Here is an 18,278-nt window from a genome sequence, read left to right as displayed (position 1 = left end):
TCAAACTCACATGTATAAATACCGTATAGTCTCCCTAGTATAAGAAATGGTAAGAGTACATAAAAGTCTATGGTAATCATGATTCCCCATTACACTGCTTTGAGCCTTATAATGATTCCATTCATTAGGTGGAATGGTTTTATCCTGGGCTGTTTGATTTTATTATCTGTGATGGTATCAACAGCTATTTTGAAGAAAGCAAGACATTATAATAGCTATTGCTGATTTAATATCATCTTGTTTTGAAGTCCTACCATACTTTCATTCTTCTGTTTCCACTGGTTCTATCATGTAGTATCTTATTGGATTTTATCATGTGTGGTAGTATAAATAAATTTTTTATGGACATTGGGATAATATAGAACCATTGTTCGTTTTCTGTTACTTGGTTTTGAATGCCCTGTAATACTTTCATTTTCTTTAATGGTTTTATACTATTTTGTTATGTTTGATACTATTGTGTATGAAGGTATGCTCAACTATTTCAAGGAAAGAGACATTATGGTAGCTACTGTTATATTGGATTATCTTGTGGTAAAATACTATGTTGCTTAAATTGTTCTGTTCTGATCTGCTTTGTTATGTCCTCTTTTAATCTCTTTAAAATAAAAAGAATTTAAAAAAAGAAAAGACTTGAAGGAAACACATAAAATATATGATAAATATGTATTTGATTTAAACACAGTATTCTTCACAATGATTTGAACATACTCTTGATTTTGTATTAAAAGTTTTAGATCCAGTAGAAAAACTTATATGTATATAAATGTTAGTATGGAAATTCCACCAGTTACCCCTTAGAAACCATCTTGATGTATGTCTACATTCTCTTTATAAAGGTAAATTATATTAGTGTTTTGTGTACCTGAGCCATGGTATTTTCCTAACTGGGTGCTAATGTCTTAATCTTGTAAAGCAAACCGAATTATTTAACTAAAAACGTAAATAACAGCAAATGTAACTGTTTCTCAGTGTCGTAAGGCTTCAGTTCTTTGAAATGCACTAGATTTATAAGTTTTCGTTTTCAGGTGTTCAGTGCCCATCCATTCTTACTTTTTATTCACTTTTAGAAAATCATTTCAAAATAAACTCACAAAACAGAAAATATTTGGAAAAATAACTAAACTAGTTGATACATACACATTTAAGACATATATCAAACTTCTATGGAGTTAAAAAGATAATTTCTACATCAAAATACGTATTAGTAAATTAAGATTTTATATGCAGGAAGAGAATTCTGGAGGTTAATAAGAACCTAAAATAAAATACCATATTCTGAATCTTATAAAGAGAAATCACGGAAGCTTTGCTGTGGGGTATGTGTAAACAATACAGGATATAGTGCCACGTGAAGTTTCAAAGGTATCAAATGCCTGAGTTTGAACTAACAAGGACAGACACCATATTCTGACGGCATAAATCACAAGCTTTTATGGAAATCAGAGCAGAGCAGAGCAGATGAGTATTCAAGTCTAATCTGAATCTTACAGAAGTCTGGTGGACATGCAGGTCAGATTTCCAAATGGCCCCTGTGCCACCCTTTTGTACTTCCCCTCTGCTATTCAGAGTGTCTCATTACTGAATGGGTTACTCTTTAAGGGAGACTATGGGGAGAATAAAAATTGAAATCAAAGAAGCTGAAACCCACTGGCTGATTATTTTAAAATAAAGGTTTGCCCTGGCAAAGTCTGGAGGCTAAATGTCTCCAAAGGCCCATGTGTGGAAGGCTTGATCCTCAGGATGGGGCCTAGTGTGAGGCCCTGGGACCCTAGGGTTGTGAGATCTGCATCTCTTCTTCTTGTGCTTCCTGGTCATAAAATGAGCAGTTTTGCTCCATCATATACTTCCATCATGGTTGGCTGTCTCACCACAGGATCAAAGCAACAGGACTGATTTAATACAGACTATGAGATGAAATAAACCTTTTCTCTTTGTAAGCTGATTATCTCAGGTGGCTTGTTGTAGTGATAACAAAGCTAAATAACAGGGGCTGGGGATTTAGCTCAGCAGCATAAACGCCTACCTTGCAAGCAGGCAGTCGTGAGTTCGATCCCTGGTACCAATAAAAACAAAACAAAAAAGACCAAAAAAAAAAAAGCTAAATAACAGGTCAACAAGCCCAATGATAACTCCTGGTTCTCAAACTCTCTTTGGAACTTCATGGAAGAAGACTTGGAAGCTAGCACTAGTCTTACTTTTGTGAAACCAAATTAAAAAGAGATATTACCAGACAATTGGTTGTTCTGTATACTCAACTGGAAGTTAAGTCTTTCTCCACTTGCCACCTTCCCCTAACTTCCCTCCTTCTTTACATCCAATTGTGAAGTTCTTAGTATTTATTGCTTAATTTAAAAGTTAGGATTAATTCAGAAAAATACCATAGATTCTACATAAAAATTAAATAGTCCTGAATTGTAAGTCCATAGAGAACATGGTTGCTCTCTTTCATGCACTGTTTTTTCCCCACCCTGTTAAGTACTAGAGATTGAACCAGAGCCTGCTCATGCTGGCCAAGTGCTCTATCTCTGAGCTACATGCTTGGTCCCCCTGCCCCTGCCTTTAGAGACAGGGTCTGCTAAGTTGCCCAGGCTGGCTTTGAAATTACAATCTTTCTACTAAAGCTTATTGACTGACCTTCTATTAAGTGGTAGGCCCTCATCTCATGACTAGGAATCTAGAGGTGAGCTAGAGTAACTGTTTCTTTTTTCTTGAAGTTTATATCTATCAAAGGATATGAAACAAACTAGATTGCAAATAATTAGTTTATTATAATTTTCACTGCTGGGAAGGCAAAGTTCAAGGTGATCAAAGAGCACAAAAGAGTCAGTGGCATAGCAGTCAGAAAAAGTTCAGTCTGATAAAGAGATATTGAAACTGAGTGAAAAAGTGTAAGTAGAAAAGAAACTGATGAAATGATGTGGGAGCCACATTCAGGCAGAGGGCACAGAGGACTTGAGATTATGAAGGCAGAAGGAATTCGGTACACTCTAGGAACAGAAGGGAAGGCAGCTCTGCCAAAGAGCTGCTGGGAGGGAAGAGGACACTGGGAGCATCCCGGAGATGTATTGAGTCTAGTACCTGGTGGGAAAGGAACACTCAGTAAACATGTGTCGGCAAACACCCCTAATAACCACCTAACTAAATTAAATGCAGCTGCTAATCTTCCCTTTTTCCTTCTTAGGTTATTTGTTGCTCAGCTACATAGTAAAAAGTACTCCCTATATATTTATTTGGAGATCTTAACTTTGCCCTCAGATGGTAAATACCAAATCAAGCTGACAGTTAAATTCTAAAGAACTGGGGCCTGTCTGTTTGTTCTTCAGGTAAGTTCTATCTTACGGAAGTGTGTGTGCATTAAAAAACATACAGGCTGCCTGTTTGGGTAATGACATAATCAAATCTAAATTAGTTTGCTAACAAATCTAAAAGCCCATCATACTGGCTGGAATGGTCAATTTCGAATGGCAAATTGATGCACAGACAAGAAGGTTAGAAGAGTGCTAACATTTGCTCATGTGGCAGAAGATAAGCAAAAAATCAGATGGTGAATTTTTGATGTCTTTGCTCCCAGTACAAGTCAGTGCATTAGAACATTTGAGAGACTTTGGAATCCTGTTCACCTTTCTTAGACCATAAAGTCATCATAAAATGAACCACTCTATAGGCGTTTAATATCTTTAATGAGGATCTTAACTAGCTTTAAAAATTAAATCATCAATTTTAATATACATATAAAACACTATATGCATTAAAAAACAGGATCATTGTGGGGAAATGCCTGGTAAAGAAGGGAGATTTATAGCTTTTTGCTTTATGGCTCCTCCTTGCTCATGTAGTTTAAATAAGAACTATTTCATAATAGTTCACTGGTCTCTAAACTGTACTCACCTTATATATCTCATAGGAGCCGGAAGTGTCGAACACAGTGCCTTTTTTACCTGAGAATTCACCTTTTTAAAACATCAGTGTGAGCCAAACATTATAAAATGGCTTTGCTGAATAGTCCCTTCATTTCTGTTCAGTCATTTTTTCACTTATATGTCATATAATATCAGTCTTCCTCTGGGCCTGGCCTGGATTCAAAGCCCTGCTCTCATGGAGTTCACTATGTTATGCAGACAGATATTAAGGAACAGTATATGACAATGCTCTAGAGCAAACCATGCTGATGTATATTCTGCCTACCACTTATTAGCTGTGGGCCTTGGCACAGTAATATCATTCTGCAAAGTCTTTCTAGCTTTATCTGTGAAATATGATATAAAAACAGTTCTTCCTTTATAGGGCTATCATAATTAATTATTAAATGAGGTTTAAATAGTGATTCTATGTGAAGGAATAAACGTAATGCCCAGAACATAGCCAGTAGCATAAGTTTTCTATTAATAACAGACAAATACTTTTGTGAGCAATATCATTACTGTGGTGAAAAAACCAACTAATCTTTTTTTTTTTAATTTTATTTAAGGAGAAAAAGATAAAAAAGCAGAGAAAGGGTACAAGTTATACCGGTTTACAGAAAAAAATAAATAGTAGGAAATCACTAGTTAATGGATTACATATTGTCATCTTAGAAATAATTGTTCAAGTTACAAAATTAAAGTTTATAAAGTGGACAATCCAACAGTGAGACTGCAAACAGTTCTGTTCAATAATCCAACAAAACTCAGTAATATCATTATCTATCTTATACACTTAAATATACATGCAGTTATATCATTTAGAGCACTTTCTTTTCCTCTCTTTTGTACAATGACAATTACACATTTTGGGTTTTGATGCTCCCACAGTTCTTATTACTTTTTTGGAAGAGAGTAGAACCAAATGTGACATAACAGAACAGAGTCAGTCAAATCAAAAGGGTGGACATAATAGATAATGTAAAAGCATAATACAAGGTGATCAACAATGGTTACCATGATGCCTCCCGCTATCTCTAATAGAATTGCCTGTATCATCAGTTATAATAAAATTGAACAAAACAGTAAAGAACAAAACCAACAAAACCAAAACATTGGAGACATTACAGCTCTTCAAAAGTAGGTAATAGTCAACCAGAATGGGCATCATAATGTATCCCACTATCTTCACAGCTGCTGCCTAAACTTTCGAACCTGGTACTATCAAGCAAAACAGAATAGAGGAACATCAGTCAAAACAATATGGTGAGAGCAATACAGGGCTTCAAATCAAGATAATGGAAAGTCAAAATGGGTTACTATAATATATCCTGCTTTATAAAAATTTTTCCCTTAATTAAAAGGATAAAAATAAAAAAAAGTAAATAATAAAATGGAGATTGAGATAAAAGAGGACATAACAGCAAATCAGCGCAGATCAAAACATAACCATTTAAGCAAAATAGTGTTTCACCACAAGATAATCCCGACATAAAAAGTAGTTACCATATTGTCTCTTTCCTTGAAATCTTTGAGTATAACTTCGTATACTGTAGCATCAAATATATCAAAACAATGTAAAACCATTTAAGAGAATGACAGTATTACAGGGTATTTAGAATCAACTAACAGAAAATGAACAATGGTTTCGGTATAATCTCCCTGTCTATAAAAGCTTTTGCTTATACTATCATATATAATAAAATCCAATAAGATACAACCTGTTTAGACCAATGGAGACAGAAGAACAAAAGCTTGATGAGACTTCAAAACAAGATGATACTAAATCAGTATTACCTCTTAAGACGTCATTTTCTCCAAAATAGCTGTTCCTATCATCCAATCTTCCCTGCCTCATTTCTGTTGAGCTCTTTTTCTGTCATTAGTTGTCAGTTTGTCTTCTTCATTTTGTTTTCTGCTCCATTCATCATGGCCTCTCTGTCTCTATTTCTGGATTCTTCATATTTTTTTTTTAGAATATCCTGCAGTATTCTCTGTAGAGTTGAATTATTGGTTGCAAATTCCCCTAGTTCCTCTTTATCCTGGAAGCACCTTGTTTTTCCATCAATTTCCAGGGATAGTTGTGCAGGATATATCAATCTTGGCTGGAGATTATTATCTTTCAAAGCTTGAATTATTTCCCCCCACGCTCTTCGTGATTTGACGGTTTGTGCCGAGAAGTTTGCTGTAATTCTGATGGGTGTTCCCTTGTAAGTGATCTGTTTCTTGTCTCTGACGGCTTTTAATATTCTGTTCTTGTATTGGATTTCTGGAATTTTAATTATTATATACCTGGGTGTTGCTCTGTTTGGGTTGTAGGTGGCTGGGGTCCTGTATGCTTCATACAACTGAGTATCTTTATCTTTTGCTAAATTAGGAAAATTCTCCTGGATTATTTCTGTGAGTAGCTTTTGTAGTTCATTTGTGCCCCTACTTCTTCTTTTATGTTCTTAATTCTTAAGTTATAGACCCTCTTATCATCTTCTAGTCTTTGTATTATTGCTGTGTTTCTTTATTATTTTTAAGAAGTTTTTCATTTCATGCTCCCATATTACAAATCTGCCCTCCAGTTCAGATAATCTGTCCTTAGTTTCTTTCAAGCTGTTATGCCAGTTTTTGATAGACTTTTTAGTTTCCTTATAATCTCTTTGAACCTGCTTCACATATTCTATGCTTTCTCTATTTTCTCCATTAAACAATTCTCCCCACTTTTTCTGTTCTTCCATTCCACCATCTGTTTTTTCTTGGGTGGTGCTTAGCATTTCTCTAACTATTCTGCTTATGTCTAGGTTCAGGTCATTATTAACTTCATTCCTGAACTTGTCTATGAGGCTCTGGAGATAGTGCTTTATATCTATTGGTGCTGTGTCTGCTATTGCCTCTTTCTCAGGATTGGGGGCTGAGGAGCCTTTCTTGTTACTGCCTCTTCCCATATTCTTTGTTCCTTATATATGCAAGTGTATATAGGAGGCCCAGCTTCCTTCCCTGTCAGCCACAGTCTGATTGAATTCTGTAGGGTAGGTGTTCCCGCCCACCGCACCGCACCAGGAAGTTGCAGACCAGGCAGCCTATGCGGGGCCGCCCATCCAGGTCAATCTACCTTCAGGCGCTGGGACCTGGGTTGTGCAAGCCTACTGGGTCTCAGCCAGCAGCGTCACGTAGGCTAGGCACTGCTCACCAACCCCGCTTGAGAGGGGGATATGTGACTGAAGTCACTGCAGCGCCCTGTTCCCGCAAGTCTGCCCAGTCCCAGAATGTCCTCTGTTGGAGTCTCCTAGACCATGGAAGAGTCCCAGTTTCTCTCACTCACCACAGGTCAATGCATAGCTCCCCGCCCGTCCTCCTTTCAACTCTGTTCACTGATTCCCGTTCTCAGCTTTTGTGAGTCTCTCCCTGCCGAGCTGATGTAGACGCAGCAGCAGTGGCGGGAAACCCAAATCGCGGCTTCCAATAGCGCGGGCTCTAACTTCCACACTGAGGCTTTTCTGTTCCTGTTATAGCACCAGGATTGCATTCCCAGTTGGTTTCTCTCAGCCCAGTTCATTCTTGGGTCAGCAGGGCATATCTCCTCTTGCTGATGATTCCTTACTCCACACCATTCCTGAATTCTAAGCTGGTCTTTCAGAGAGCCTCCATAGCTGCTGCTATCTGTCCGCCATGTTCCAAACCCACTAATCTTAGTACATGTCTTTTTAAAAGGAAAACTGTCGTCTGAAGAGCTAAGTAAACCTTGGTTACATCTAAAACTTCAATGGATCATGCCTTTTGAGGTTTTAAGCACAAAATTAAGGAGAAATTCATATTAACATAAAATATGTCATTTTAAAAGAAAATATTGAGTGGCACTTATTGCATTTGCTTTGTGTGTAACACCATCTCTATTTCCAGAATATTTTTATCACTGCAAAGTAAAATTACACACAGTAAGCAGACTCTCCCCATTTTTTTAGGCTCTGAGACCCTTGAAATCACGTATCTGTGTCTTGTCTGTATGGATCTGCCTATTCTGAATGTCTTATGCAAATGAAATCATACAGCATGTGACCTTTGGTCCATGGTATCTTTCTCTTCCCAGGGCTTTGGAAGTTCCTCCACACTGCAGCATGACTCTGTACTATATCACTTTATATGCCTGAATACTATTCTGGTGCAGTGTACATTCATCTACTAATCAACACTGGAACTGCTTTCCATATTCTAGCTACTGGAAATAGGTGCTGTGATAAACATGTGTATACTGCTTGTTTGAGTATCTGTTTCCCTGGTTATTTTTTCTTTTCTGGAGGGGTATACAGGAGTAGAACTGCAGGCATAACATATTTCTATCTTTACTTTTTTGAGAAATGACCAGTTTTTCACAGTAGGTGAATCATTTTTGTTCTTACTGTAATACCATACAAGAGTTCCAATTTCTCTGCATTTTCATCAACATTTGTTATTTTCATGAAGAAAAATTACAGTCATCCTAATAGATATAAAGCTATGCAATTATAATTTTAATTTGCATTTTCGCTAATGACATCATGCTAAGTATTTTTACATGTGTTTTTCATACATATATCTTTAAAAAGAAATGTCTACTCAAATCTTAGATTATATTTAATTAAGTAGTTATCTTCTATTGCTGAAAGAGTTCTTTATATATTTGAGGTATAAAAATATATCAGAAACATAATGTAACCAGAATCTGCATTGTATTAGAATATAAATCACAAATATCTTATCTAATTCTGCAGGATGTCATTTCATTTTCTTGATAGCATTCTTTGTGAGTAAGCCTTTTATTTTGATGAAATTCAATTTGGTTAATTTTGAAATAAACTTTATTGCAGTGCTTTGGGTGTCAAATGTAAGAATATAGCTAAATATAGGATTTGAGTACCTGACTTGGACAAAGAGAGAGAGAGAGAGAGACACAGAGAGAGAGGAGAGAGAGAGAAAGAAACAGAGACAGACAGAGAGACAGAAACACTCAACATAATATTATAATACTAACAATACATATTAAAATCACCAAGCCATGTGGTTATTGAGGAAGGTAAACTTGTGTACTCTGAGAAAACAGAAGTCAAAACCTTGGCTTCAAGTCCCATTTTGTGTGCAGTGTCACCCTTAGGGGATTTCTTTCCCTTATTTAAGCAAGACCTTGGATTACGGAACCCCCCTGGCTCTTCTGTGCCCAATGTCTATTAAAGCACAATGTTGATATTTCCACATTCTTCTGTAGACACTGAAGAAAGTTTCTTCACACACTTGACACTGAGTAAAGATATACTGAGGAGACAATGAATGAATGAATAAATAATTGAACACATACATGACCAAACCTTAATTCACTAATTCAGCAAACATTTATAACTGGTTACCAGAAGCAGGTCGTATGCTAGAGATAAAAATGTAGCGACTTGGTCTATAACCTCAAGGGGCTCCCAGTCTAAAATTATAAATTTATTCTCCTTTCTTGCCTTTTCAAAACACTACATATACTCTGCATGACTGATATTTCAGAAAGGACACTAAACCTTGAAGCCAGAAGATTTGTAAAACAATCACTTTTATGGATAAATCTATGCTTAATAGATCACTGCTTGTTTTTTCTTCTCATCTTTTTTCTCTCCCTTTTATCTGTCTTAACTAATTATCTACACATATATATTATGATTTTTACTTTAAACAGAATTATGAGTTAATCAATAATTCAGTCATGCAGATGCCTAGAAATGCTTGTCCAAATCCTCTGAGGAGCCATAAAGTAATAACTAAAATGAATCAGCACACCTTACTCTTTGTCCAGCATAAGTCATTCCTCTGGGCAAATAAAGACTGGTTAATTGCTTGTGGCAAGGTTCCTATAATTCACTTTTTATTATATCCCTCCATGCAAACAAACAACAGCAAAGAATTAGGAAAAAATATCTCCTAACCTGGGTGAGATTAAGAAATGAAATGGTAGGAGTTTAAGACAAGGAAATAAAGGACTGAGCTCAGTAGGCATTTAATATATATTTTTAAGTCAGGTCCCAGTATGACATTTAAGGAACAGGTAAAGTTTCCTATGACAAAGGCCTCAAACTGTGAGGAATCTGCCTTTCCAGAACAAAGTAACCACCTCTTCAGCAGGAAAGGGAAGAGGACATTCATTACTTCCTGTAATATGGACACTCTTAACATAACAAGTCACCAATGGCATTCTTATTCCATGACATCTTTTATTTCCCTTTTCCCGCTCTAGTACATGAGAGTAAGTACACTGTAGTTATTAGTGTTGTAAACTCTGGAGCCCTACTGCCAGGTTCAAATCCTGGCTTTGCCACCTAACAGTGGTACGGCATTGCACACATTACTTGATTTTTTTAGTGCCTCATTTTTCTACATATGAAGTATGGACTAATTTAATATTTATCTCCTAAAGCTGTTTTGAGGGCTATGTAAATTCATAACCATAAAGTGCTAGAACAATGCCTACATCTCATCAAGGGTTAAGGCTGCAGTCACCACTCCACTGTCATCACGGCTGTCATCATTGTTCCACTGCCCACACGTTGACCAGGGGCATTTGGTCTGTCCTGTACTATGTTATAACCTGCTCACTTCTGTGCGGTTGTCTTGTTATGAGCCCCTGCACTGCTAACTCTCCTAGTGCCTATTACTACATACAGAGGAGAGGAACTATGCTCCTACACTTTTGTCATCCAAAGCTGGAAGACCAGCAGGGCAACATCATTACCACCACCCTGCCATGGCTGATATTAACTCTCTGTTCTTTGAACATGTAAGATCTTGTTAAATAAGGACGGGGCATGACAGTGTAAGAGAAGACAATGGATATGATCAAAACAGTGAAGGGAGATGATATGATCAAACTGTGTTATATCCAGGTATGAAAATACCGTATTGAAACCCAGTTACTCTGGAAAGTTCATAAAATACATGTTTGAAGATCCCTTCATAATGCCATGCTCATATTTATATACTTTTTACTTAATATGTCATTGCTTGGGAAATTATTTTTCCTTCATCACGGAGTTTGGAAAGCTAATTTCCTAGGTCAGTATGTCTCAAACACTGTCCATGGACAGATAATAATCTATTAAGTCATTTCCACTGATGTGTAGTAAAATGGCAGCCTTTATTCTGAAAATAAGACAATCCTACTTTGTCCCTGCATGTGTGTTTCATTTAATTAAGAAGTCAGAATTACTGTAGTCTTCTTATTTGTTTTAGTCTTCTGGAAATTTCTTTTGCATTTTTTAACACTTTACTTGTTTAGAGCACATTTCCCTTTGTTTTTCTCCTGAATGAAACTTTGTTCTGGGGTCCCAATTACTTTTTTTCTTGATCTACTTTTTTATTTTTATAGAAAATATCTTCTAGATTATTCTAAGCAAATATCTAAGTAAACGAAATGTTCAGTTCTTGAAGTCATTAATTAATAGTTGTATGGCTACAAAATTCTAGGTTGAAATATTTTCTTAGACTTTTGAAGGTAGAGTTTCAAGATCTTCTATGGTCTAATGCTGCCACTATAAAGTCAAATGTAATCTGTATTTTTTTATTCCTAATCCCCTGTATATAAGTTGTATTTTTAGGAATTCTGAAAGGTTAAAGATCTTTTTTTGAGAGCTTGTTTCGAGGTTCCAACAGGGGAGTGCAGGTACTTGTACACCTTTGATCAAGGAATGGTCCTCCCTTATGGGGGTGGCTTTCCTTTTCGATCAAGTGCACTGCTTCAGAGGGAGGCACGTGGAACATCAAGGGAGGAAGGGGACACCCACCCAGCCAGCCAGATGAGCTGAACCAACTTTGGCAATCAAGGCGGGGACAGATTTTGCAGTCAGATTGCCCTCACATCCAAAGGATCTTTTTAAAATTCACTCCAATGGTGAATCTGTTTCATTAGTTTTTCTGGGAAGTAATGAATCATATCAGTTTGAAAATATACTGATTCAGTTTTGGGAAATCTTGTATTTCTCTATTTTATCTAGCCTCTTATCTTGGAATCTCATTACTCTGATAGTAGACTTCCTGGATGAATTTTCACTACAGTTTTGTTAACATTTCCATTATATTTTAGGTTTTTTATTTTTTGGTTTTATGTCTTTAGAGGACATTTTACTCAAAGCCTCAAAATAATGTTGTCATTTTTCATAGTAAGAATTAAAAAACCTAGGCATATCAAGAGATAAGACCAAGAAAAATAGATAACAGAATCAGATTCACCGGGGATTCGCATAAAGAAGTTATGATCCATGAACTTTTGAATAGCTTTGATTAATAAAATTGAAAAATTTGATAATGAGATAAAGAACATCTGAGGAATGGAAACCATGAAAAAGAATAAAAATCCTAGAATAGAGAAATATAACAAATTAGTAATGCTGAAATATGGAATCATTTGGTTCCTACATAAAAGGAAACAATACAGATGTCCAAGAGAAGTTCAGAAGAATGTTTTTAGCTGCATTACCCATAACAAAAGTGATAAATAAAATAGGGTCTATTTATACAAAGGTATAGTACATACAGTACTGAAAACCAGCAAATTACTAATATATACACCAATAAATCTCACAAGCCAAGTTTTGTTAAAGAATGTATCCATGAAAAGATACGATTCAATTTCTACATAGCTCAAAATACATAAAATTAACCCGGTAGAAGTGAGGATGGAAACTACCTCTCAGAAGGGAGAGAAGGTCAGGACTGGGAGAGTACACCGATAGGGCTTATAAAAGGCTTACAGTGCTCTGTTTTAACTGGGTGTTGGTTACAGAAATTTGTTTGCTTTTTGGTAATTCCTCAAACCGCACACTTAGGATTTGCTTGTTTGTGTAGGAATATAAGCAGTCTATAACATTTATAATATACTTCAATAAAATAAAATGTTTATTGAAGACAAGAACAAATTATTCTTATTTTATAGATGTAGCATCTTTTATTAACTCTGAGGGAAAATATATGTTCTCTATCTCCTTCTTCCTGTTAATTTGGGCATGTATCATGTACTTGATCTACCTGAGTTCAAAAGCACTTTGGTGCAGTCTCTGCAGGGAATAAGTCTCCTGCTGCCTAGTTATATGGAGTTAGAGCAGGAACCTGGGCTCCTGTAGCAACCTAAACTGAACGCAATCACTCTCCTTATTTTTAGTCACAACTCTATCATACCAGGGCTGCCAACTTATGGGATTCTTTGAAACTCACTGGAAAACTTCTCTGTAAACCCAAAGATTTCAGCTTTCTTTACTCATCTAAATCATCCCTTAAACTTATAAAACTTACCCACATCTTTTGTCTATTATTGCTTTTTCTCCCACATTTTTCATTCTAATGGATTTATACCTTTTTATTTCTGTATTGTCATTTTAGTTAGGTTCAAGAAGGGTTGGAGATTAAAACATGCATTTAACTTGCCGTGTTTGATCCATTTGCTTCTTTATATTTATACCAATCAGGTTTTCATTTATCTCCCATGATCTGATGTAGAGTACAGATATATTTCTGGACATTTTGAGGCTTATTAGCTAAGTTCCATTTTTAAGACGATACCTTCCACTTTCCCACATAGCCTTAAAATGGCGTAAGGGACTGAGCAGCTGTATTTGCCATCTGCAATCTCTTTAGGGAGCTGTTAATACAGCACTGTGTTTTATTATATGAAATGACATTTATAGGCACAGGATCTTATTCCACAGAGTGAGCCACAGAAGGATTTCTTGAACATGTATCCACATAGAGCAAAATCTAAGGTCTACAGACAAATTCCCAAGAAATCACCTTTGACATATTGTGTTTGACTGTGTTTCCTGGGGTTCTAGAAGAATTTTTAAAAATCCCAAATGAAAATCAAAATTACACATTATTATTCTTTTGTGGTTGTTTAAAACTATCTTAAAAGGATAGTATATCACATGACGAGATAGCTGAGTTACCTGCAGAACATACTTTATGAATCAGATTATGAATAATTAATATATAGGAATAATATAGGGAACTACTTACATCTATTTTAACGCAACCACTAGAAAGTTAACATGATTACTGCCAATCCAAATCTCTTTATATACAGAATGAAAGAGTACAGACAATGGCAGTGCATACTAGATGCCCAGTATCATCTGCATATCATTCCTAACTTGAATACTTTCACACACAATATGCCCTGCCATTCAAATCAGGAATCTGCGCTATGCTTTACTGGCCTCTCTTGTAGCATGCAGCTGAGTCTCCATAAACAGATAGCTATTCCATGCTTTGTTCACTAGAGAGAAACATGAAGAAGAAATGTATTTCCAATGAAGGTGGCAGGGAAGGAGATTCCCTTCTTGCTTTCAGGGACTATTGTAATAGAAGTCCTGGAACCTGGAACCCAGTACCGTATTAGGGCGTGACGTATTAAGTCTCCGCATAGTTGAAGGATCTAAGCGGGCAGCAGTGCCACCTGGAGCAGTCTTGAGGTAAGGGCTGGACTTGTTCTTGGGCATAGGTTATACACTGACAATCTAGTTGAGATTCTGTAAGTGGACTGATGCCCTTACATAAATCCATCTTTTCTTTTGACCACCTAGACAGTGTTCTACTGGCTACACCCTAGAATCCTAACTCACATGCTGTTACCATAAGCAAAAAAGAAAACAACCACAAAAAGAAAATTTAATACATTTTATGATATTCAGCTGTAGTAAAAATAGCCATTTGATCCAGAATAAAGAAATCAACATAACTGTAATCAAATTTACTCTAGCAGACATAAAACATACCATCCTTATCAGCAGTGTCTGGAGGCTTTGATTTTAAGGTGAAGATCTTCCGGAGCTTACAGTTAGCGGAGACGATGATGCCATCCAGAGACTGGAAAACTGCCCCCTTGAATATTTCACTGGTGAACGCTGCCAAGTCAACGCACAGATTGCACCACTAGGATCAAGAGGAACAAGGAGAGTAAAGACCTCCATAATTACAGAAAGGAACAAGCCATGGTTCATAGAAAGTCCAGAGAAGTGAGGCAGTTACCTAGGTCAGCTCAAAACCAGTATTTTCCTATTTCTGTTTTGGCTTACATTTTCTTAAAGATTTCCTTATTCTTCCCATAATATCACCATAACTTAACTTATATATCAGTCATCTGACTACAAAGTTTCCATCATGGACAGCTTGGCAAGCACGAGGTTGTGGATTCAATCCCCAGTACAAAAAAAAAAAAAAAAAAAAAAAGAAAAGAAAAGAAAAAGACAACTGGGGATAAGTAGCCAGGAGCCAGTTGTTCCTTCAAGCTGACTAATTTCATCACAATTATCCACTTATATTTGATGAAAAAAGGGGCATGGATGAAATGAGAAGCTGGGTTTAAATTGTAGCCAGTGCTATTTACTTATAACGAATCAACCTATTGTACAGTAGAGTCATCTAAAGAATTTGTAACTATGCCTGGCATTTGCCATTTTTAAAGTACTTACAGGCTAGTTTCTGTTTATTAAACAATTAGATCCTCAATTTTTCATCAAAAATATGCTGTGAATGATTTGATTGAATTAAAGGGAAAATAATCACTTAGTGAGAAATTAAAGACATTAATTAAACTATAGGACAAAAGTAAGAAAAAGAATTTTTGAAATTAAAGCAAAAGTAGTATTAAAACTGTGCTTACGTTGAATATCAGGATTTTTCTGTTGTTTGTTTAGAAGCACAGTTTACTTAAGGCTCATTAAGTAGTTTAAGGCATCTCCTTTCTATAAAGGCATGTTGGTTTTAATATGGAGGTGAGTCAGATTACTTTCACAGCGTAACAGTAAAAGAGACTGTAGGAAATCACTGACTAAATACAGAAAGATTTCTTTTTGTGATGTCTCAATGGTAAACTTATATTCTCAGACTACAAGAATGCTTTGGCTTCTTGGGAGGTGAAGAGCCTGGCAAAAGCCAAGGTGAAAAGCAGGACTGAGTGGAACGTGACTGCACTGGCAGATCCTGAGGGGGAGCTAGAGCCAGGTCCTGGGTGATGGGCCAGTGAGGCTGATTCTGGAGGAACTGGAGGGTCAGGAAGCAGATGTGGATTCTACAGACAAGTGTTTTTGTGAATCTTGAAAGAATGTGCAAAACCATAGTGCGGGGAGATTGGGAATGTTCTGGAGTGGTAGAGGAACTCTGTGTGGGCTGGGCTGGGCTGTGGCAGAGGGAAGATCACAAGGAACAAAAAGACAGCTTTAGTCAGTCACTCCAGGAACCTGGGCATGAAGTGAGAAGGGTTCGTAGAAGGCTCACAGAGGAACTGGAATATCAGGAACCAATCCAGTAGATATGCATGTGGTGAAACACCATGACATGGTGAAATCTAGATTATAAGAGATGGAGGTGTTAGGGGTTATATTCAGTAGTAACTTAAATATTATGGTTACACTAGCTAGCATTATTTATTATTCTTTTCTGAATGTAGTTTCTAGTCCTAAAAGATTTAGCTAGTCCCATCCATTCAGCTGGTTCATCCTACAAGGAGCCACATTCATTCATTTTTCCCTACATGTGCATAGCACCTATCAGGTGACAGACACTGGGCATGGCTTTGGGGATACAGATACAAATAAGGCCGATCTGTAGGCTGGGAGGGGAGCAGACATGTGGCATCTCCTTAATACAGGTACTATACAGTAGGCTCACGGTGAGCAAGTGGGACGTTTAGGAAAAGACTACTTTTAAGAAACATTTAAGATATGTCAGGTATTATATGCAACAATGAGGCAAATAGTCTGGAGAGTGTTACATGTTCTTTTGTCACCCTTCATCTAATCATATATCAATTGAATTTGCATTTTTCTTTGGGTGCTTTTAAATATAACTCCTTGAACAAGAAGCCAATTCATCCCTCCCACGAGCCGGTACAAGCCATGCGGAGCTCGAGAGCAGAAACAAGCTAATTTGCCTTTCCCGTGAGACAACTGGCATGTAGGCTGGGGACACGAAATGCAACCTCTTGCCCACCAAAGCAATCAGCTGATTCGGAGCACAGGCTGAGTTGATAGCAGCTGAGGTACAAAAACAACTTAATGCTTGTACTGTTTGATTGACTTTGCAGGCCTACGGCCGGTAGTCTGAACATGGAGGATAACAGTATGCATTATAGCAAACATGGGGGATTTCCTTCTGTCTTGTTTTTGAAATTCAATATGGTTCTCACTGTTTTGTGTCATTTTACTGTATTGTTTTTATTCAGTATTCTGTTTTGATTGGTTTATTCTGCTCCATTTTGTTTGATTTTATTATGTCTGATGATATGGGCAGCAATTTTAAAGATAACAAGAGACATTATGGTAACCATTGTTGATTTCCTATTATCCTATTTTGAAATCCTGTATCAGTTTCACTGTTTTGTTTTAATTGGCTTTATTTATTCTGTTATTTTGCTTGGTTTTATTCTCTTTAAAATAAAATTTAAAAAAAGAAAAACATAAATATTATTGCTTTTGATTAGTCAACTTGAGACACTATCTACTGACGTCCCATATCATAGACAAGACTTTCCGCTCACTTATCAACCTCATTCTTCCACTTCATCTTCTGTCATCCCTCATTTGCCATTTTTCCTTTATAATTCATATTGTCATCTTTTATTGTGGTAATGTACTACACACAAGTGATTCAAATAGTGCTCTATGAATAGCTTCCCTTTTATCATACAACTTTTAACATTTTTAGAGTAACTGCCATGTTTGCTATCTGCTTTATTTTCTTTGACTCCAACTTTTCTCTCATTTTGAAAGACCTGAGGGTGACACAAGTTTGATCAAGAATGACAAGTCTTTCCAGGCCCAGGGAGGCTTGTGGATGAGCTGGCCATTTCGTCTCAGGGACTCCTCTCATTTATTTTTGTTCATCTGAACTCTAGCAGGCTGCACCACCAGCTCTAATATGGAATCACTGCCCATCTCCTTCAAAAACTGAGCCCCAGGAAACCACGTTTTTACCCAAGACATATTTTTCATATCCATCACAGTCAATTTGCTTTTATTCCCTCTGCCTGGGGTCAGGCCTCCTGGAAAGAACTCATTAATAGCAGCATGCGTTAAGTGTGTGGATGAAAATATAAAGACATGCAAATGCATTCATGCCTACACACATATTCAATCTTCACTTCCATTATTTATAATCATTCAACAAATAAATATCTAGGAACTGATATCTTTATTTAATGAATCCATTTCTTGGTTGTATAGTTGGGATGATTCTTGCAAAAGACTGAAAAACTTTCACAAATACCTTTTGGCTAGAGAAAACAGAAACTAGTTTTTGAGTTAGCTGATACTTATAAAGATTCCAATTTTCATAAGCCTCAATAAATAACTCATTATTCATATAAATGCTGCAATATATCTTCTGAAGTTTTGG

The 18,278-nt window shown here is 36.6% G+C and overlaps 1 protein-coding gene across 4 annotated transcripts in view; it reads right to left on the bottom strand.

The window, feature by feature from the left end:
- Cfap20dc (CFAP20 domain containing) overlaps positions 1 to 18,278 on the bottom strand; it is a 274,176-nt gene that overhangs the window by 131,590 nt on the left and 124,308 nt on the right. For 3 of the 4 annotated variants that reach the window (XM_063257179.1, XM_013144025.3, XM_023561671.2), the window contains one exon: positions 14,660 to 14,816. In XM_063257179.1, coding sequence (XP_063113249.1) covers positions 14,660 to 14,816 — 157 coding nt within the window. Of the gene's footprint in view, positions 1 to 5,246; positions 9,177 to 14,659; positions 14,817 to 18,278 lie in introns of those variants that run through there. The other variant, XM_063257180.1, reaches the window with a different exon arrangement.

This window comes from Cavia porcellus, unplaced genomic scaffold (assembly GCF_034190915.1).
Source record: "Cavia porcellus strain 051 isolate PalLab524CR breed Dunkin Hartley unplaced genomic scaffold, mCavPor4.1 scaffold_10, whole genome shotgun sequence".
Taxonomy (NCBI): Eukaryota; Metazoa; Chordata; class Mammalia; order Rodentia; family Caviidae; genus Cavia; species Cavia porcellus.
Note: the sequence above shows the minus strand (reverse complement) of the source record. Positions and strands in the feature narration are given on the sequence as shown.